Consider the following 20,769-nt stretch of genomic DNA (forward strand, 5'->3'; position numbering starts at 1 on the left):
TGATGATGCTAACCAAGTTCATTTTGATTAGTTCTTCAACCAAATTTTGGTAGATTAAATATCATAACATAACACTGAATATAAAAGAGTGTTAATCTTTCTTGCAGGATTTGTAGAATGGAGATGAGCAAACTCTTCTTCTTATAATTGCAAATAGTTTCATCACAATTCGTTTGTTTGAGTTCATCAAGAATCTAAAACCCTCCCAACAATTACTTTCGAGAGTGAGATACTCTCGTTTGGCCTCTCTGAACCAAACCAAGCCGGATCCTCAAGGCTATTAAATTACAATTCTACTACTTTCACTGGCTATTATACTCTTCATAGTAATCATCACTTATAACAGACACAAACCTCTCAAGCCAAGGAAGCTGATGAAGATCTTTCATTGCGGCTTCAACATATGATGACTCTGTACATGGAGGCGGCGGTGACTGATAAGTAGTATGGTGATCACTGAGACTAAACCCTCCACCTGCTAAGAACCTTTGGATCAGAGCAAGCTGAGATCTTTCTTGCTCTGAGTACGCGTCCATTACAGTTGGAATTGAGTTAAATGTGTCCCAAGGCCATTGCTCAACTTCTTGAATTGTGTTTTCCTCTACTGCGTTTTCTTGTTCTTCTTCATCATCGTCCCAAAAAGCACACGTGCAAGTCTGTTGCCCTTCTCTGTACTCTGCTCCACACGAGTAGCAAAACTCATGCCCGCATCTGCGGAAAACACAGAGAGTTTTGACATTTATATGCGTAAGAATCGCAAAAGAAACACTTGCTCTAGAATACTAGATTTAAACGTAGGCGAGAAAAAAAAAACCTTAGAATCATATGGTTATTACGATACCGTGATTCTGCAGTTAAAGGGTCAAGACTAACTATATTTTATTGGAAGTCAAAAACCTAACTTTGGTGGTTCAAATATGTATAGATACGGAAAACAATGTGTAGCCATAGATATATATGTGTGTCTTACCGGCAAGTCATGTGGTTGCAGCCTTGAGCAAGCTCGATCATTATACGGCATTGCTGACACCGCCTCCACCTCTTATACCTTGCCAAGCGATGCAATGTAATATCATCTGGGTATCTTTCATCAACTGGAAGAATCTGAAACTCTTCACAGCTCATAGAAGCATGCCAAGGAACACCACAGTCCACACACACAAACCTCTCACAGACTGGACACTCCACACAGCAGCTATTCTCTGACTGAGTAGACGAGCTTGAGCTAGCCCTTCCTGATGATAGACATTCTTGCGGGTCTAACAGAAAAGAGCAATTGGGATATGGGCAGTAAATCTTCCCATTGTTTTTACTACACACATTTGCTTCCTCGAATGATTTGAAAGTAGTGACGGGAAGGAACGATTTGCATTCCGCTGCTGAGAGATAATGCTTGCATTGCACTTGAGGACACCTGATGGGAACCTCTGAAGTCTTTACTTTCCCTTCAACGTACGTTTTCATGCAGTGCGAACAGAATTTGTGAGTGCATTTCAATGATAGCATCATCTCAGACTGACGGTCTTCACAGCAGATCGAGCAGTTCTCGATCGGTTTATCCCCATCAAGATTAGAAGACACGATTCCTACCGCTACTTGAGCCAAGCTTAGAGCTTCATCAAGATCACAGAAAGGAGCAAGCTTTAGAACAAACCCATTAAGGTTACTTGTTTTCTCCAATACCCTTTCTCTCAGAGCTACTAAAAGAGGGATCTCGAGCTGCTCCTCACGAGTTATCTGCAAAGTCAATTCATATAAAACGTGAGCTCAAACCTACAAAGAGATACAAAACCATATGAAAGCAAGTCTCTTCAACAAGCTAAAGAAGAGAGACTTTACCTGATTATAGAGCAACTCGGAGTCGGTTACAGCAACCACAGAGCTGAGATTGTTCTGTAAAGCTACTTCAAGACCATCCATAAGAGCTAAATAGTTAGCTACAGACTCTTCGACATAAAAATCCAACTTCTTCTGAACCTGAATCAACTCCAAATCTCCTGACCTCTCCAACACAACACCAATTCCCGAATAACCAGAACCCAAATCTCCTCTTTCGAATATCGAGACTCCTTTAAAGACCATCTTAACAGAGAACTCATCATCAAGATCATCTTTTTTCTCCTCCTCTACAACTTTAGCTATATCATCACTACCCTTTAACCAAAGTTCTTCATCACCACAACAACTTCTAAACTCTTCCTCATCTCCTAAGTGATTCAATGGAAGCTCCTCACATTCACAAGAATCCTCTTGATTTTCCATGTCTGGAAACAAACCTATCTAAACTACAAAAAGGTACAAACTTTCTTAACTTAGCAACACACCAATGAAACCCATATCGGATCTGCAAATTTCATGAAACAAAACCGAATAAAAATGAGATAAAGCTAATTCTTTTAGATATCATCTAATCTCAATTATACCATATACTGAGAGAGAGAGGAAAGGGAACAAAAAAAATGAACTTTGCATTACAGATCAACAAAACAGCTAAGCTTGATGAAGTTACATAAACAGATCAGCATAAATCAGAGACCAAATCATTTGAAAGTACACAGAAGATAACAAAAGAAGCAGCTCGATTTGTTGACCCACTAAACACCAACCAGACCCTCAATTATTACATATTTCAAGGAAGAAAAAAATTCTAATTTATTTAAGTAGCAGAAATCACCAGAGATTTTGTAATAAAACGAGATCGGTTGAAATTAAAGTATCATTAAGCAAGAACAGAAATCCAGAAGCTTTCTTACCAGTGGAAGGAGATTTACACTTGGAAACTAAAATTAAGAAGAAAACTCTAAGCTATAATAACATCTTCAAAATCTCTGTTTTTTTCCAGGAAAAAAAAGAAAATAAACGCATTGTTTTGGATGTTTCTACTGAGTTTTTGTGGAGAGAAGAAGAAGAAGAAGAAGAATCATCGGTTCTTCTGGTTTTGCTCTCTCTTCGAATGGCGTAAGAGAAAAGTTTTACTTTTTTTTGTTTTGTTTCTTTATTCTCTCTTTTTTTATTTATTAATTTATTTTATTTTTCTGAGTTTTTGGCTTCACTTTGCTGTCATTCTCGTACTGTACAATGTTTTATATTTTCCCACAATGAAATAATTATTTTCACATTACTAATCATCAAGTATTTAATTTAAAATATATAGTTTAAATAATTGAAACTGTAATAATGGAATTGGATTAGAACCTGAGCATGAAGAATTATAGCTTAAGAAACCAAAGTTAGCACATGGACTTTGTCTCCTCTCATTGAGAAAAAAAGCTGTAACTTCATTAAAAAAAAATCTTTCTCTGACTTTTAACATCCAATAGTTATATTCCCTTTGAATAAAGTTAGCAAAAAGAAGTACAAAAATGAAATTTTTAATAATTGTATTTCTGCAATAGAAGACACTCGAGGACAGTTTATGGCAGCAGGAAGTTTGAAAATGGAGACAGCAATCATTAGCTTAATTGTTTATAATCTTAATTCAAATGGGAAATGTGAACATGGACTTATCTTTTATTGCAGTGTTTGTGGCATCTGAAGAAACAGTAATTAACAGAGGAAATAAACAGAACAAATGCGATTACTAATGAATTAACCAAATAAATGGAGCAAACACAGAACAAACAATTGAACATCATTTCTAATTTGAATAACACTTCTCATTTGAATCTTGTACATCATTTCTAATTTTAATTTGTAATATATGGGCCTACTGAGACATATCAATGTGGCCCAATATCAATAGATGGCCTACTCAGATTTTTCCTTTGAACACAACTAATTAGTAATTCCTAATTTGCTAATAATGAAAACATAAACAAATTTTGAAGTAGGAAATAACGATATATTACCAATGGATATGACAAAGAAAACGACAAATTTTGTAGTTTTTTAACAGTTTGTAAATTGTAACATATTCAATTCAGCGATGTCGGTAGTTCAATTTTAATTCAACATTAAACCAATTTAGCAATACATTTTGACAGTAAAATAATACGACATTTCATGTATCGTTTGGCATGATCCACACCTTCCAGGCTTCTCTTCGATTAAACAAAACTATAGGATAATATAAAATACAATTTAAAACCTTTTTCTATCTGATAATGTACATACACAATCAATAAAATCAGGATTCCGATTCTCTAGTGTAATCTTTTTTCTATTGATTTAGTCATAACTTGACTTTCCAAATCAGCAGCACCGAGAACAAGCCGGCAAATCTTCTATATAAGACAACCAAAGACAAAACAATTTATCTCATCAAAAATTCAAACATCATATATTATAAAACAATCTCAATACTAATGGCTACTACCAAGCTCGTCTACATTCTCCTCATCCTATTCACCTTCACCGTATCTCCGGCGATCTCAACGGCCCCGGAACATTGTGATAGCGGCTTTGATAACCCGTGCATCAACAAAGCTAAGGCTTTACCACTCAAAATCGTAGCCATTGTTGCCATACTTACAACAAGCTTGATAGGCGTGACCTCTCCTCTTTTCAGCCGTTACATTTCGTTCCTCCGTCCCGATGGCAATGGTTTCATGATCGTCAAATGTTTTTCTTCTGGAATCATCCTTGGAACCGGTTTCATGCACGTCTTGCCTGACTCTTTCGAGATGTTGTCATCGAAATGTCTTAGTGATAATCCGTGGCATAAGTTCCCTTTTGCGGGTTTTGTCGCTATGATGTCCGGTCTAGTCACTCTAGCCATTGACTCCATTACCACCAGCCTTTATACCGGTAAGAACTCAGTCGGACCAGTGCCTGATGAAGAGTATGGCATTGATCAAGAGAAAGCGATTCACATGGTAGGCCACAATCATAGTCACGGTCATGGTGTAGTGCTAGCAACTAAAGATGATGGACAGCTTTTGCGCTACCAAGTCATTGCCATGGTTAGTACATATGAAAATACTACAAAACGGTCTTGAGTTCAAATCATAAATTAATATGTATAACCATACTCAAGCTATTTTTGAATACCATGAATAGGTATTGGAGGTTGGCATTTTATTTCATTCTGTGGTCATTGGACTATCTCTAGGAGCAACTAATGATTCATGTACCATTAAAGGACTCATCATAGCTCTTTGCTTCCATCACTTGTTCGAAGGCATAGGTCTTGGTGGCTGCATCCTCCAGGTACGAATATACATTCATACTATATAGTTTATGTCTCTTATATCAATTAGAAATTTACGTTCATATGTATATAATTTATGTTAACAGGCAGATTTTACAAATGTGAAGAAGTTCTTGATGGCATTCTTTTTCACTGGAACAACACCTTGTGGTATCTTTCTTGGAATCGCATTGTCGAGTATCTATAGAGATAACAGTCCAACCGCGTTGATTACGATTGGACTGTTAAATGCTTGCTCGGCCGGAATGCTCATCTACATGGCCCTCGTCGACCTTCTAGCTACCGAGTTCATGGGGTCAATGCTCCAAGGTAGCATCAAACTTCAGATCAAGTGCTTCACGGCGGCTTTGCTTGGCTGCGCCGTAATGTCGGTCGTCGCCGTGTGGGCTTAAACACTCTTTCAACATAATCAATAAATTATTTGATTTATTATTCAAGGCGACAAATACTTTCGCCTTTGTATATTTGAGTTTTTGTTTTTAAGTTTGATTCATTTATTAGTTTGTATAGTGCATGTAAGCGTTTGAAAGAAATTTCTTTTTATGACATTGTAAATTTATTTTTATGAATGCGATGTTTACTTTCTTCTTTGGAATGACATGTATTTAATTATTGGAGTTTGTTGATTGTCAATGTTAGTTAGAAAAAATTAGGTCCGAAATACTAGTGACACGGAAATTAAAGCTATATGAATTAATACTATCAATTATATTTAAAATTACTCTCTTCAAGAAAATGTACATACAGTCTCTTGTTTTAATAAAGAAAAATTTCTTACTTTGGTTAGATTTAAATTACACAATATTTCATGACAACTATTTAACCATAAAAACTCGATAATGTACTATATCTAACACATAATTTGTAGGTGTGAATGGCTTAAGCTAAAAAGCTTATAAATTCTATGTATTTCATTCCATTTCATGGTTTTTTGGTTGAAAACTTTAAGTACAATAACAGACTTACTAACTAATTTGTAAATTTCCACACATGTTTTGATTCCATACACCTGGAATCATATCAAATACTTGTAAATTCTGAACCTATTGAAACAAGTTGAACCATTTCTTTCTAAAGATTAAATGCATTATCTTGAAGTATAAGTTCTTAGAACATACTATTAAATAACTTTGAATAGTCTTCAATTTTACTAATGCCTTAATCAAGTTTTGAAATTATCTTTTTCAAATCATACACACTTCATCCTGACAATTGTAAATGTTTATAGTTTTTAGAATAATTTTTACTATTTTTTTTAATTTGTGTCAATATCTGATTTGGTTTGATTCTAGACTTCGTTTGTTTTCTCAAATTGTGCAAGTAAAAAACACGAATATATCTATTTTTTATTTTATGTTCAGAAAAAAAAAAATATATATATATATATATATTCGTGTTTTTTACTTGCGCAATTTGAGAAAACAAACGAAGTCTACAATTAAGCGAAATCACACATTGACACAAATTAAAAAATATTTCTTTTCTCGACCGAAAAAAGAAAATTATTTCACCAATATGGAAAATCTCCCCAAGTTCATTCTATTTTCTGTATCAAAGTTAACGAATAGACATATAAGCATTTTGTCACGTCGGTGGAGTATGAGTTTGGCACGTTTTGTTTCGTGCTCGTCCAACCATATGAAAACGTGGGAGGTAAACCACTCAACTAATAATATTATACCTTTAAAAAAACTATATTATAAATCCAGTTTGATGCTTATTTTATTAATCATTCTTCAAAGAAATAAAACTTAAATAGTGAAAATTATAACCGAAGTTGACTAGTTAGGAGGCATGCCATGGAATATTGGATACATACTCGGCATGGACAGTATTGAATATACAGGATAATGTAGATAACTATATTTTCTATAATTTATTTTGTGTCAACTATTTTTTCTATGATTCTGATGATTAATTGCATGACAATCAATCAAATTAATTATGCCTTCTTCTATATAACCATGCAAAACCAAAAAAAAAAAGATTATTTCGAAACGACATGAGAATCAAAAGAACTCATAAATCCTAATAGACATGAAATTATGTATACAGTTATAACATTGAAATATCTTAATACCTTACCTAAAAGATAACTAGATTAATAACCATAAAACCAATAATCATTAAGTCAATAACCCCATAATCTTATAAATGAAGTCAGTGACTATATGTTCATGTAAAAATGCGTAAGTTCATAGCTAGATGTCCCTTTTTTAGGAGCACATGGATTGACACATTAAACATTCATACCCGATTTCATGGAATTCTATTTGTCATTATCCTTTCCCAAAAACTTAGTTGTTTCTTAGTTATTAAACCTTGAAAAAAAATCAATTCAAAAATGAAAAATGACTTATATGTATGTCATTTTTGAAAACTAGACATCAAGCTATGAAAAGAGGAATCTATTTACCGAATAAAGGAGGAGGAATCTACATTCATATGTAGTGTTTTTGGTGACTGGATTGCAACCATACACTGAGCACAAGCTGTCACGTGTGATGTTGTGCTCGTAGCATAAACTATAAAGTATAAACCTAATTAAGCTTAAAGTTAAAAATAGTACAAGATTAAAAAGTAAACGTTTGTGAGAGTTGACTAACAGAACTATAGAAGACGCATGGGGTTGACTTCAAGCGGTCTGCAAACGGCATGAACAATGCATTCAAACGATAATATAAACCTTAATTCCAATATAGCCTTTTTCAAATTTAAAAACTCGAATGTTTACGAAACTATAACTTGATAAAACTGATTGAAATAAAATGTACTTACATTTTTTTAATAAAATATACTTAAATTTTTTAAATAAAATATACTTTAAAATATACTTAATTTTTTAAAATCATACTATGGATTTTAAACAAAATAAATTGTCACTGAGTCATATTTCTTTGGATAAAAGAACTTTACATAAGTGATTGGTACAATATAATAATATGCAAATTTAAGACATTTTATTAAGTTTATATTATCGTTTAAATGCATTTTCTATCAACTTAATAAAATCTAGCTAGGTACTTTCATAATTCTATCATTATTCCTTTTGAACGATTAATTACTTTATTTTCTCGTTTCACACTGGAAGCAAACGAGTAATCAAATAAAATTTCGTCATCATCGACAATAAATGGCATGAAAACAACCAGCACACATTACTATATAAACCGATTCATCTAGTAAGTCCAAAGTCACACAAACATTAAACAATCTAAACACACAACAATCCAAAAGAAAAAAGAAAAAAAAAAAAAATGGCTTCAAATTCAGCACTTCTCATGAAAACAATCTTCCTCGTACTCATTTTTGTCTCTTTTGCAATCTCTCCAGCAACTTCAACTGCGCCGGAAGAATGTGGAAGCGAGTCAGCGAACCCGTGCGTCAACAAAGCTAAAGCTTTGCCTCTCAAAGTCATAGCAATCTTCGTAATCCTCATTGCAAGCATGATTGGTGTTGGAGCTCCTCTCTTTAGCCGTAACGTTTCGTTCCTCCAACCAGACGGAAACATCTTCACTATCATTAAGTGTTTCGCCTCCGGGATCATCCTTGGAACCGGTTTTATGCACGTTTTACCTGATTCTTTCGAAATGTTGTCATCTATATGTCTTGAAGAGAACCCGTGGCATAAATTTCCTTTCTCCGGATTTCTCGCTATGTTATCGGGTCTAATCACTCTAGCCATTGACTCCATGGCCACGAGCCTATACACCAGCAAGAACGCAGTTGGTATCATGCCCCATGGTCATGGTCATGGTCACGGCCCCGCAAATGATGTTACCTTACCAATAAAAGAAGATGATTCGTCAAATGCACAGCTCTTGCGATACCGAGTCATTGCCATGGTTCGTACGCACATATATACATACCGAATATCATTGTATTTTAAATGACATATTACCGAATACATAGGTATATCTAACTTTCTACGGATATATAGGTCTTGGAACTTGGGATCATAGTTCACTCGGTGGTCATTGGATTATCTCTAGGAGCAACTAGTGACACTTGCACCATTAAAGGACTTATAGCAGCTCTTTGCTTCCATCAAATGTTCGAAGGCATGGGTCTTGGCGGTTGTATCCTCCAGGTAAATATACTTTAGATAAAAGAAAAAAAATTATCTTTAGCCAAATGTTGAAATTGTATATACAAATATGAAACATCTAATGTTTAAGATAATTTCAGGCTGAGTATACAAATATGAAGAAATTTGTTATGGCGTTCTTTTTCGCGGTAACAACACCATTCGGAATAGCGTTAGGGATCGCTCTATCAACTGTTTACCAAGATAATAGCCCAAAAGCTTTGATCACGGTTGGACTTCTAAATGCATGCTCCGCTGGATTGCTCATTTACATGGCACTCGTGGATCTTCTAGCTGCGGAGTTCATGGGACCTAAGCTTCAAGGTAGCATCAAAATGCAGTTCAAGTGTTTAATCGCGGCTCTTCTCGGGTGCGGTGGAATGTCGATTATCGCCAAATGGGCTTAACTAATACTCCAGATATTGCGGAATTGAAATCATGTGGATTTCATTATCGAACTAAAACCGTTTTAGGTTTACGTCTCGATTCTCTATCGGTTTTTTATCTTCTCTTACAAAAGATTTGCGTGGATCTATCACATTTTAAGGAACATGTCTTTTGGTAGATATGTAAATGTGATAGGCCCCACGATTCATAGTTTTCTTTTGTATCTTCCTTTATTTTGTCAAGGCAGTATAGTTCATATCGTGTAATGTTTTTGCATCTCATATAAATAAATAAAACTTTTGCTGCTTTTTCAAGATAAGTAAATTAAAGAAAAATATATATTATTTTACTTTGTAATCTATATTCGACAAATCTAAATACCAATAATTGGAACTTTAATCACAATCACGTAGTCTATAAATATACTTACTAGCTTGGCAATATTGTCAATCACTTGCATATCGTCCCATACTGCTTTAAATCTCAAATTTATTTTTGAGTATTACTAGGCATTGATATCCTTGTAGTTGATTTAAGTATATAATTTAAACAAGTTCTCTAACCGGGTTCTGTTGATAAAATCAATATGTCTACCAATTGAACCAATACCAATAAATTTTAGTCTTCGCTTGAAACTAAAGTCAAAGTTCGAACAAACAAAATCAGATACATAGTCGAAGTTTATAAACTTTATATGCAGATTCAGTCGATTTCCAAAAGCGCTGGTTTTACTTGGAAAATGTATATCTATCGACCCATTTATGAAGGCTCACTTGATTTGGGTACGGGCATTACTTTCAGCCCAATTATGTGTCCTTCTAACAAAAAACTTATCTCCACTCACCTAACTCTATCTTATTAGTGAGAAGGCATCCTACATTGAGATAACAGCTCGGATTGGTGAAGAGAAGAACCAAACTCGAGCTGTGATCTCAATGTAGGATGCCTTCTCACTAATATATCTCTCTATTTAATCTATGTATCTGTTTTACATTGGTCACTAAACTATGTAACGTACCATTTTCATATAAATATGGTTCTCGTGAACCATATTGTCGCTTCTCCAATTATAACATTTCCATGCTCTGGATTGAATCACATAGGACATGAACATAAGCCTCTTGTACATTGATGTTCCTCTTTCTTAATTTGTCATCCTCTTCATGACTATGAGTATGATCATGACCATTGAAGGAAGTGAAGAAAATACATCATTCATCAGTGAAGCAGTATGTTTATAGCTTAGTTATAAGCATTTTAGAGTCTCAAAACTTCACAATATTGTGCTTTAACTTTAACATTTTCCAAATTTATGCTGTAATATATGTATCGTTTTTGGGTGACCTACATCTCGAAAAATATTGAAGTTTAACTGTAGATTCACTTTAATTTTACTTGGTTATCTCATTCTTCTTCTAATGGAGTTACTTAGCCCCCATTCCCCAACATGGTCACCTCATTTAGGTTAATTTATAAAGTTTGAGGTGTCACAATATGAATGGATTTACATAATTCAGTATTCTTTTAATTAAGATGCTGGTGGGATAAAGAGGAACAATATTATCAAGGCTGATTTGTTCATACTTCATACTCATGCAGTCATATAGCTAGGATATTTCCATGGCTCTTCTCACTGTTTTCTTTTGTAGGATATTTTCTCTGACTTATGTTTTCGTCAAAATGTAGGTTTACGGTAGAAAAGTCCTATCAAAATTTCCGTTCTAAGAGTTGTAAGATTTCATCATTTGCATGATTTTTTTTGTAGTGTGCTAGTTCATAAACAAAACCAAAATCCAACAAATTATAGCCACTCTTTATGTACCGTTACATTTTCATCCAAATCCAACTAAATGTTTTGATAAACTCAAACTAAAATATCTATTATTATTGTTATTGACTTGTTTCTAATCTAAATTTGATTTGGGAAAATAAATAAGATACTGGATTGAGACATGGTAATCGTTTCTTGGACGCGTTCATTGTAACTCGTGAATTCATCACATCGTCGTATTCATCGTTTTGTCTATACATGCAACGCACATGATATGACCCAATCTAATATATTTATTGCACGACAACAATAATGACTATGCAATATTTTTAGTCGGATGGAGAAATATGATTCTTTTTTATTCATATATCTTGTGGACGGTTGGAATACACGTAAGATGCTTCTGTTTTCAAACCCCTCTCGAGAGTTCGAATGTCATGTAATAATAGTTACATATAAAGTACTGCCAAAATTAACAAATCTTTACTATGAAAGTAGGACTTTCATTAAAATTCAATAATTCTTTCCAAAAATATTTTGCAAAATGAATGGAGCATGAGGAAGGGCCAAGGAAGAAGAGAACCTACGATTTTGGAAGAATATCACCCATTCACTTTACATGTCTTGTCCTGAGATTCTATTGTTTTTTTCTTCGGATATCCTGTCTATAAATAATTTAGGATCTTGAATTTTCATCTCCGAAATCGCCATGTGAAAAATATACATATATATTATATATATTAACTAAGAACTAATGTACAATTATACAAATTCTTATCAACATATCTTAAATAGACGAGGTTAGTTCCAAGGTTGAAATGGCTCTTTCGTCCCTATTATAAGACAAAATTAAGTTTTCTTTTCTACGATTCGTCATTTAGTTTTCTTATCGATTGTAGCACTGTGTTTGCGTCTATGTTTCTACGTATGATGAATCACTAATTGGCCGATACTCAATTTTTATAGATGTTGGATGTAAATTACGATAAGTATTTTTGACTTTTCTCAAGATCAGTGATTAGATGAGCAATTAATGTAAAGAAATTTGCTATTGAAACCCATTTAAGAAGTCGGCGCAATATAGAGGCTCGTGGTCATGAAATCAGTGGATAGAGTGCTAGACCCGATAACATAACGATATATTCGCTAAAAAAAGTTTGTGCAGCCACTTATCTTCGTTTTGATATCTTGAAAAATAATCCTCAGAACAAACAAATTTCAGTTCAAATGATATATGGTAATGTTACGGGTCTAGTCACTCTAGCCATTAACTTCATGGCTACGAAAGTAATTTCACAATTTTCCGAAAATTCTGTATGTGATCATTTTTGAAACTGGTTTTACCTGATTCTTTTGATATGTTGTTGTCGGGTGCTTTGTAATATCGATCTTCTCGTATGATTGCCTCCTCTTGTCTTTCTAGTTTTTTTTTCTTATGGAATCTATCACATTATACATGTCTTGTGGTAGATTTGTAATGGGATTGGTCACACGATGTCATAGTATTCCTATGTTCCTTTTTTCTCTCCAAGGTATCTTGCCGTGTAATATTTTTCCATCTCTCAAATCTAGAGTACTAATAATTAAGAAATCTAAAGCCTAATAGATAGTGTATGGACCGACAAAAAATAATAGATAGTGTATGGAAGTATCCGAACAGCCCATTTGAGAAGCCAGCCCTTTTACGGAATCACTTCTTCTAGTATTTGGTTGTTATTCGGATAATCGGATCTTCTAATTCATGCTAGGTTTGGTAATGGTACGACGATAATGTTTGATATTATTCTAAAATAAACGATAACTATCCTTTAAAATAATATCTAAGACTTTAGAAACGCTTTATAGATTTTTATAGTCCCCACAAATAATAACAACCATGATTTTTTCTGATATCTAAAATTATAAGAGTATTTCGCATCAGAAAAAAAAAAAGAATACAATCCAAATATACTTATGAATTGTTGGAAGTAAATTTTTTAGACAAAGCTCCAATTAGTCACAAACATTATCTTTGCAACAATCACTAACTAATTTATTTTTTCTTATTCCCTTGTCCAAACTCGTATAAAGTATAAACAAATTAAAAGATAGGGTTAGGTGAATATAACATAAAACTTTGGGCGAGGGTAAGTAACTACGTAATGTAGGGGCATGGCCAAAAGGAAAAAAATAAGTATGGGTAAGAACGAAGACATGGAAAAATGTGAATTCAAACTCTCTCTTTAATTAATTTCTGTACGAATCATCGCAGAGTCGTACCATTTTCATTTTCGCCACTATTTCGTTTCGTGCCATTTGATCCAAATAATTCTAAGACATAAATTAAACTAAATTATTGGATAGAGACATGGTAACGTTTCTTGGACGCAATCATCGTAACTCGTGAATTCACACATCGTATTCATCGTTCTAATTTCGTCGTTTATAGAATTAATATAGGATATAATTTTAAAAATCCATTTTAGTGGGGGTATTTTATTTTGTCTAGACATGCACTGCACATGACATGATCCGAATATGAAATATTTATTACACGACAACTATAATGACTATGAACTGAAAATGTCGTTGAGACAATCGAATTCAGACTATTTCTTTTTCTTTTATCATAATTTATTTTAGTTTCGATAGCGAAGTATGATTCTTCTGGTTGAATATAGTTGCGGGGTTGGAAAGATAAAGGATACTTCCAAATTGCAATAGTATATATCCATAGACCATTTTTATACCTTTTTCAATTTATATCGACGCTATGATAATCTTTAAAAGGTGGTAGATAATTCAAACTCATGTGATCGACTTTGAGAATAAGCAACCAAACAACGGTGCAACTTAAAAAGAACTCTGGAATATTTACTTTTCAAAACATTTTCGAATCACTTTAAATTCATTTATATGATTTATTCTTTCTTTTTTTCCCACACATAATGAGAGGAGGAGCCTTTAAATTCTCTTCGACAAATTATTTCGTCTTTCTTTTTTGCAATTTTCAGTCTTGGATTCCATTTAAGTCGTAAGAAAATCAAGAGTTAACCAAAAACTAATTTATATGTACTTACAAAAAGAAAAGAATCAATTTGCTATTTCTTTTGCGAATATAATCCTAAGGAAACAAAAAAAATATAAATTAAATTGTAACGAACAAAAAAAAAAGATGGTCAAGAAGACATGTTAACATGCACACTAGCGTTCATGACCATATCGCAAACCGGACAAGTCCGTAACAAAGCCGAACCACCACAAACCGTACACAAACACAAATGACGACATGGTAACACCAACACACTCGCTTCTCTCTCACCGCACCGTTTACAACCACCACCAACCGCCGTTACCGCTTCACCACCACCATCACCGCAACAACTTCCACAACTCGATTCCGCATCGTCTTCTACAACGGCTGAAGCGGTTGGAAACGTTTCGAGTTGAGCAAGAACTTGGTCTAGGTTTGTTCGAAGAGTATTAGCGTTTGCTTCGTTGGTTTGAGCGATATCACGCCAAATCTGATTTTCGACGTAAAGACTCTTCACCCTCTCTTGTAAAACCCAGTTTAGGTTTCGAATCCGTACGATTTCATCGTCTTTCTCTTTTAGTTTCTTGGCTATAACGTTTTGAACCGCAGACGCTAACATCCGCGTTTGCGTTTGTTGCCTTGCTTCAATCTCTATTCTTAGCTTCTCCGTTTGCTGAGCTACGAACCTATCGATCTCTGACTGTTGTTGGTTTTGAATCTGAGATACGAGTTCAACGTTTATCAACGACGGTGATGATGAGTCAAACGCTACGGACCTCCGTTTAACCGGAGCGTTTGAGTCTGAGAATTGAAAATCTCGCTGGCGTTTTGTAGACAGAGGAGGAACAGTGAAATTGTAACTGAGACCACTTTCTGCTTTGTTGAAGTTGGCTTTCGCAGCTAAAGGCTCAACGGCGAAAGATTCTCCGGTTATTAACGGAACTTCACCGCCGGTAAACTCAAACTCGCCGTGGTTCATGTTTTCTTGAAATTTAACACAATCTCTGCAAATAACAAAAATAAAAAAGATTAGAGGAAAATAAAAACAGAGGAAGTTTGTTTGTGAGAAGAATATAAAAATGAGATTTTTACCTGTTTGGTGATATAAACTGAGAGAAAATGTTCATGTGATGAGCTTGAACAGCCATTGTTGTTGAAAAAAGCTCCTAGAGATTCTGAAACAAAGAGAGAGAGAAGAGGGAGGAGTTGTGGCGACTGGTGAAGAAATCTATGGGATTGGCTTTTATTTAAGGGAGAGAAAAAAGTCAATATTTTTTTAATTTTCTATAAATACATATTTATTACTTTTACTATTTAAATATTTTAGATATTTAGAATAATTATGAATTCAAATTAGATATTGACTTTCATGGTATATTACCAATTGTGTTTAGTAATTAAAGTTTTTGTAAATTAAATGTTAGTAAAATACAGTTGATTTTTGTAAAAGGAAAAAGAAAAAGAAACAACCAATTTTATGAACTTAAAAGGAATATAATCTAGAGAAATATAAAATATACTAAGTTTTTATTCAACAATATATACTATCTTTCTTGAAGTTTGCAAATATTGGGACGTGTAAAAAGTTTTTTTTTTGTAATATTTCTTTCTTATTTATTGATGCACTCATGCATGTTTCCTTAGCAACATCCACATAAACATATGCAAGCTTGACTAGTCAAAGAGCCATTATAAAATCAATAAATTTTTTTTTGCTAATATGTTAATGATATTAGCATAAACTATTCGATTTTTTCTTTTGTTGAAAAAACTATTAGATTTTATGTTCTTGTCCATCCTTTTTTGTATTATTTCTAAAATTTAAAGATGCAAATCCTATAAAAAAAGGTGCAAAGCTGTTTTTTCCTTAAATGCATTTTTAAAAATGTGTAAAGCTGTCTTTCCTAATAAAATTTTTATGTTAGTTCACTGTATTCTCTTCTGTAAAAAGATTCCAAATTAACCTCTCTTTAGTCAACCCATATTTTTCTTATTAACTTTTCCTTATTTTGTGATTACTGTAATTAAATTTCATATCAAAAGATAGTATTAAATATGCATACTCTTCATTTCTTCAGTTTTATTTTATTTAAAATTTAAACCATTCCCATGATTTTAATTTTACAAACTATAAAGTTACTCTCGTAATTTTATTCAATGTGGCAAAGCTCCGCTTTATATCTGCCATGTCATCTTCCACCGTGGCATATTTGGGACTTGTGATTTACTTTTCTAAATTTTCCGTGAGCTATCTTAAGATCATGTAGCGGTGCATTGTATTAAACGAAATGGCACAAAACAATAATTTAACCATTGTAAATACATTTCTAAAGTTAATATGTTTCTTAATTTTGTTTTGTCGTAACTGGTTAAGTTGCACGTGAGAAGCGTGTGGGGCCATGATGTGAAGATTGAGGCCACGTCTAAGTGGGACCAAGAAAAACTTTCTGTTTCATTTCTTCGTGAAATTTTCAATAAATTAATAATTGTTTAGAAATAAATAAAAAAGATTTATTGTTTCGGTACCACCAATTTTGTTTGCTTCTTGAATTGTCGTCTGGTCGCTTTTTAATTTTTAATTAGTAATTTCCGTATTAAAGAAAAAAAAAAGGAAAGAGAAAATCGGAATCATTCGATAATGTTATATAGTACGGACAAGTAGGTCTTGTCATAAAAGTGTGATTTCCTCGGTGTGGGACAGGTCGACCACACCAAACGAATAGTCTTTTTCTTTTCCTTATTTTCGTTTTCATGCCTCTCTCTATTTTTTTTTATTGTTAATCGATTTTTTATCCACTAAACAAACATTATCATGATGCGTATCTAATGTTGTTCATACCAATTTTTACATAGTAACTTGAGCACAAAAGAGTTAATCGATTATTTTTGTTATAGTTATTGAAAAAACACATATATATTTATTAGGGCTAGACATAAGTACTCGTTACTCGTCTTATATTCGCTACTTGATTCGTATTCGCCTTGAAAAAACAAATGCTCGTTTTTAACAAGGCAAGTAACAAGTAGTATAATTTAGATACTTGCAAGTACAAATCAAGTAACAAGTAATGAAAAAAAACTAATACTCGACTCGTTTGACTCGATACTCGTCATTATTTTACCATTTTCTATACATATATTGTATTGTTTTAGTGTTAGACACATTTTAAAACTATATTAGAAGTAAAGTAAATTTTAAATAAGTAAAAAATATGATAAATAAAATAATAAGTAATTTTAAGTAATTCGAAAGTGTTACTTGCAAGTAATTTATTTGCAAGTAATTCGCAAGTAGCAAGTAATAACTCGTAAATACTTGTAAATAACTCGTGAATATCAAGTAGTAACTCGTAAGTACATGTAAGTAACTCGCAAGTAGCAAGTAACAGGACAAGGCAAGTAACTCGCAAGGCAATCATATTTTAGCAAATACTTGAAATTGTAAGTACTCGTTTTCAATAAACCAAATACAATTACTTATTTGATTACTCGTACAAGGCAAGTCGAGTAACAAGTATCCCTAAAATAGCAAGTACTAGCCTTGCGCCCACCCCTAATACTTACGTTAAAGTGGACGATCTCAATCTCTTTTTACAACCGAGAATTGTGTAAATATCGGTTCAGTCTTTCTTTACCGATACATCATATCTATTTTGAACTCAACAACATTTTTTGGTGTAATAGAAGTTTTTCCACATATGATATTAAAAGAAAAATCAATTTAGAAGACCAAACCACGATTATTTTCCTTAAAAGTAACAGTACTGAACAACTTTGAGGATAAACCAGACTCGTCGAAAAAGACAACTTCGGTTGTCTTTTCTTTCTCAACTTCATTTGTATATATATTTTGTCGACATATTCGTTTGTCTAATTATCGATTTTGCTCCAATGTCAGAAACTAAGCCTAACATCATCACTTGTTCAGAGCTTTTTATCATTTTAGAATAGACTACTTATTTGTCCCATTATACGTTTTCAAATTCATTTTCAATTTATATTCTATATGTGGATTTCTAATTAATATTGATTTCGTAAGTTAGACAAACGAACAAGATAGATGTGGACGTACGTGGCCGAGTTCATGCTATATATGAAGGAAACGTGACAAGATGAAAACTCCTAACTTTTTAAAATCAAACAACTAGTGTGAATTGAATTCTCTAATCATGTATATAGCTAGTGTCGTCAATTGCTTTATTTTATAAACATATACATTGATTCTTTCAGTCGCGGATTAGTTATTACTAATTATTTGCGTAATAGATAGATATTTTTTTCAAATTAAGTTTCAAAAATTATAAAAACAACGAGATATTTTTTTCACCTAAGATGTTTATACTTTATAGAGACTCAAACAAATATTCAACAATTTTACATAGATGATCGAACTTAATATTTGATTTTGATCCACTTGACAATTTTACATAGATGTTTTTTTTTCCACAAAAAAAACTCCTACGTTTATATTGTCCCTTTTACAGTTAAACCTTTTCATTTTCATTTTGTTTTATATGCTATGTGTTATGTATGTACTATTTCTCTTTAACAACAGATAATGACATGACATTAATATTTACATTCATATTATATAAAAAGACAAGAAAAAATGCGGAAAGAAAGTTGAAGAACGACATATATAACTTTTGAAAACTCGAATTGGTCCATCCTTATCGGCACCAACTACTAGTAGGTGTCAGTCAGATTGATCCATCCCGGCTTGGTCTATGCACGAGTTTAACGGATGACATATACATATAAGGTCGATTCGTTTTTTTTTTAGTTCACGGGTCATTTTTTGTTTTCTTTCTAATTTTATTCTGATTCTAATTTAAGGGTTAGTCTGGTTGATCCGTTTTTTAATATGTATATTATGATTTTATGATAAATAATTACATATCTATATATATTTATGATGAATATGAAACAAGTCTAAAAATATAAATATAAAAACATGAAAGGGTCATATATATTGATTGGTTGATTCTCCGAAGCCACCACCACTATTTCTCTTCATTACATGATTGCATTAATGATAAAAAAAAAGATTATTTAGTAAAACTATTTGGTTAGAAGGAATCGTCAATTCACAAAAGTGATGCTCATGGTGTAAATTGGTTCGATCATCACCTCCCCCTTTTTTCTTTAGAAAAAGTAATAATAAAAGAAAATGTCGCATAATGTTCTTTTCTTTGGTTAAGGTGACGAATTTTTTTTATTCAACAAACATATTTTTAAGAAGTCGATAATTTTATTTGGAAAAGGTTAATTTCTTAGGGCTTCTCGATTTTGCCGAAACGTCAACATGGGAGTATGACTTATTTTTTTCACAAAGTATGAGTGTGTGACTTTTTTTTGGGTATACATACGGCATAAAAAGAAAATTTCTTACGAAACATTGTGCATATGGGGGATGTGAATTTGGTTTTGTTTTGAAAAGACAATTTCACAGACGTAACAACCGGACTAAAGCAAAGCAACGTGTAAGTAAAGAAAACACGAAGATAGATAAAGTTGAGACTACTAAATAAAATAAATTAGGAAGACACAATTACAATCTGTATATATCCATTATAATTTCAAAGTAAAAGGTTTATCTGTGACAAACAAATTAAAAAAATAAGAGGTTCATCTAACAAGCATATTATAACAATTAGGTGGTGATCTAGACTTGGGAATTGATAATTATATTAATCATGATGTAGGATAAGATATAATAAATTAAATAGTGCTTGCTAAGTTGGAGAAGGGAGGGCATATTAGGTGAAGATTTTAGTGTACTTTTAGAAACACATGCACAGCTTAAGAATAATTAGTGGAGACTGATCAGAACCTACGGCTAATTTGTCTGTATTATATGATAATGACATCGTAAACTTTATTAAACATCTAATAGAAAGTCCTATAAATGCTTAATCATGTGACCAATTCGTAGATCACTTTTTTGTAAATATTATTTTAATTAAAATTCATGACTGTATGTGTTTACCAGCAAACAAACAAATTTCATCATATGCATGCCACAAATTGTATTTAATATCTACAAATATATATATGTAAGAAGCTCTAGAACATATATGTAAGCAGCTAGAAACAAAAGCATGATATTGTATTAGTTATTATAATGATCCCTAAATTACGAAACTTAATGGTGCGAAGCATCGTAAAAAAGTTACAAAAGGATTCAAAAATGGTGGACTACACTTGTCGAAAGCAAAAAGAAGAAAAGTCACTTTGCCTTTTAACCTGATTTTCAAGTGACTTTTTTGTTTTTTGTTTTTTAATATAATAATTTCATAATTAGAGTAAGGGATAATGGCAATTATGAGCATCCTTATTTTTTTAACCTTCCATCATGTATT

The 20,769-nt window shown here is 32.8% G+C and overlaps 4 protein-coding genes, 2 long non-coding RNA genes and 1 other non-coding gene across 15 annotated transcripts; 4 read left to right on the plus strand and 3 right to left on the minus strand.

Moving 5' to 3' along the window:
- Positions 1-108: 108 nt before the first annotated feature.
- AT4G19670 (RING/U-box superfamily protein) lies at positions 109-3,094 on the minus strand. Of its 7 annotated transcripts, none has more exons than NM_001341367.1 (4): positions 2,754-3,094; positions 1,840-2,285; positions 971-1,737; positions 109-711 (listed from the first exon to the last, which is right to left on the minus strand). In NM_001341367.1, exons 2-4 carry the CDS (start codon positions 2,260-2,262, stop codon positions 303-305), a joined length of 1,599 nt encoding a protein of 532 aa, NP_001329049.1. In that variant the 5' UTR covers positions 2,263-2,285; positions 2,754-3,094; the 3' UTR covers positions 109-302. The 7 variants fall into 7 exon arrangements, with proteins under 7 accessions (NP_001329049.1, NP_001078409.1, NP_001329048.1 ...); NM_001084940.2 differs by having other exon boundaries at positions 1,840-2,344; NM_001341371.1 differs by having other exon boundaries at positions 128-711; positions 1,840-2,280.
- Positions 3,095-4,267: 1,173 nt separating this feature from the next.
- IRT2 (iron regulated transporter 2) lies at positions 4,268-5,758 on the plus strand. 2 transcript variants are annotated; one of them, NM_001036593.2, is made up of 3 exons: positions 4,268-4,901; positions 4,999-5,148; positions 5,236-5,758. In NM_001036593.2, the coding sequence occupies exons 1-3, from the start codon at positions 4,305-4,307 to the stop codon at positions 5,539-5,541; spliced, it is 1,053 nt and encodes a 350-aa protein (NP_001031670.1). In that variant the 5' UTR covers positions 4,268-4,304; the 3' UTR covers positions 5,542-5,758. The 2 variants fall into 2 exon arrangements, with proteins under 2 accessions (NP_001031670.1, NP_193703.2); NM_118088.4 differs by having other exon boundaries at positions 4,999-5,758.
- Positions 5,759-8,263: 2,505 nt separating this feature from the next.
- On the plus strand, positions 8,264-9,935 carry IRT1 (iron-regulated transporter 1). Of its 2 annotated transcripts, NM_118089.4 has the most exons (3): positions 8,264-8,994; positions 9,090-9,239; positions 9,338-9,935. In NM_118089.4, the coding sequence occupies exons 1-3, from the start codon at positions 8,407-8,409 to the stop codon at positions 9,641-9,643; spliced, it is 1,044 nt and encodes a 347-aa protein (NP_567590.3). In that variant the 5' UTR covers positions 8,264-8,406; the 3' UTR covers positions 9,644-9,935. The 2 variants fall into 2 exon arrangements, with proteins under 2 accessions (NP_567590.3, NP_849546.1); NM_179215.2 differs by lacking the exons at positions 9,090-9,239; positions 9,338-9,935 and having other exon boundaries at positions 8,298-9,079.
- Positions 9,936-11,797: 1,862 nt separating this feature from the next.
- Positions 11,798-12,108, plus strand: AT4G06910. The gene has a single exon (NR_142057.1). It is a non-coding gene; the product is annotated as an other RNA (long non-coding RNA).
- Positions 12,109-12,477: 369 nt separating this feature from the next.
- MIR4240 lies at positions 12,478-12,682 on the minus strand. Its single transcript, NR_142058.1, has one exon. It is a non-coding gene; the product is annotated as a microRNA ath-MIR4240 precursor (primary transcript).
- A 115-nt stretch (positions 12,683-12,797) lies between these two features.
- Positions 12,798-13,064, plus strand: AT4G06920. Its single transcript, NR_142059.1, has one exon. It is a non-coding gene; the product is annotated as an other RNA (long non-coding RNA).
- Positions 13,065-14,329: 1,265 nt separating this feature from the next.
- On the minus strand, positions 14,330-15,665 carry RING (SBP (S-ribonuclease binding protein) family protein). The gene is made up of 2 exons (NM_118090.4): positions 15,500-15,665; positions 14,330-15,411 (listed from the first exon to the last, which is right to left on the minus strand). Exons 1-2 carry the CDS (start codon positions 15,553-15,555, stop codon positions 14,553-14,555), a joined length of 915 nt encoding a protein of 304 aa, NP_193705.1. The 5' UTR covers positions 15,556-15,665; the 3' UTR covers positions 14,330-14,552.
- Positions 15,666-20,769: the final 5,104 nt, after the last annotated feature.

Source organism: Arabidopsis thaliana, chromosome 4, assembly GCF_000001735.4.
Source record: "Arabidopsis thaliana chromosome 4, partial sequence".
Lineage (NCBI taxonomy): Eukaryota > Viridiplantae > Streptophyta > Magnoliopsida > Brassicales > Brassicaceae > Arabidopsis > Arabidopsis thaliana.

Coding starts and splice junctions, on each gene's coding strand:
- AT4G19670 (NM_001341367.1), bottom strand. CDS start 2,262: ATGGAAAATCAAGAGGATTCTTGTGAATGTGAGGAGCTTCCATTGAAT. Junction 1,738..1,839: donor CCGAGTTGCTCTATAATCAG/GTAAAGTCTCTC, acceptor TTGACTTTGCAG/ATAACTCGTGAGGAGCAGCT. Junction 712..970: donor TGCAACCACATGACTTGCCG/GTAAGACACACA, acceptor TGTTTTCCGCAG/ATGCGGGCATGAGTTTTGCT.
- IRT2 (NM_001036593.2), top strand. CDS start 4,305: ATGGCTACTACCAAGCTCGTCTACATTCTCCTCATCCTATTCACCTTC. Junction 4,902..4,998: donor GCTACCAAGTCATTGCCATG/GTTAGTACATAT, acceptor TACCATGAATAG/GTATTGGAGGTTGGCATTTT. Junction 5,149..5,235: donor TTGGTGGCTGCATCCTCCAG/GTACGAATATAC, acceptor TTATGTTAACAG/GCAGATTTTACAAATGTGAA.
- IRT1 (NM_118089.4), top strand. CDS start 8,407: ATGGCTTCAAATTCAGCACTTCTCATGAAAACAATCTTCCTCGTACTC. Junction 8,995..9,089: donor GATACCGAGTCATTGCCATG/GTTCGTACGCAC, acceptor ACGGATATATAG/GTCTTGGAACTTGGGATCAT. Junction 9,240..9,337: donor TTGGCGGTTGTATCCTCCAG/GTAAATATACTT, acceptor AGATAATTTCAG/GCTGAGTATACAAATATGAA.
- RING (NM_118090.4), bottom strand. CDS start 15,555: ATGGCTGTTCAAGCTCATCACATGAACATTTTCTCTCAGTTTATATCA. Junction 15,412..15,499: donor CAGTTTATATCACCAAACAG/GTAAAAATCTCA, acceptor TGTTATTTGCAG/AGATTGTGTTAAATTTCAAG.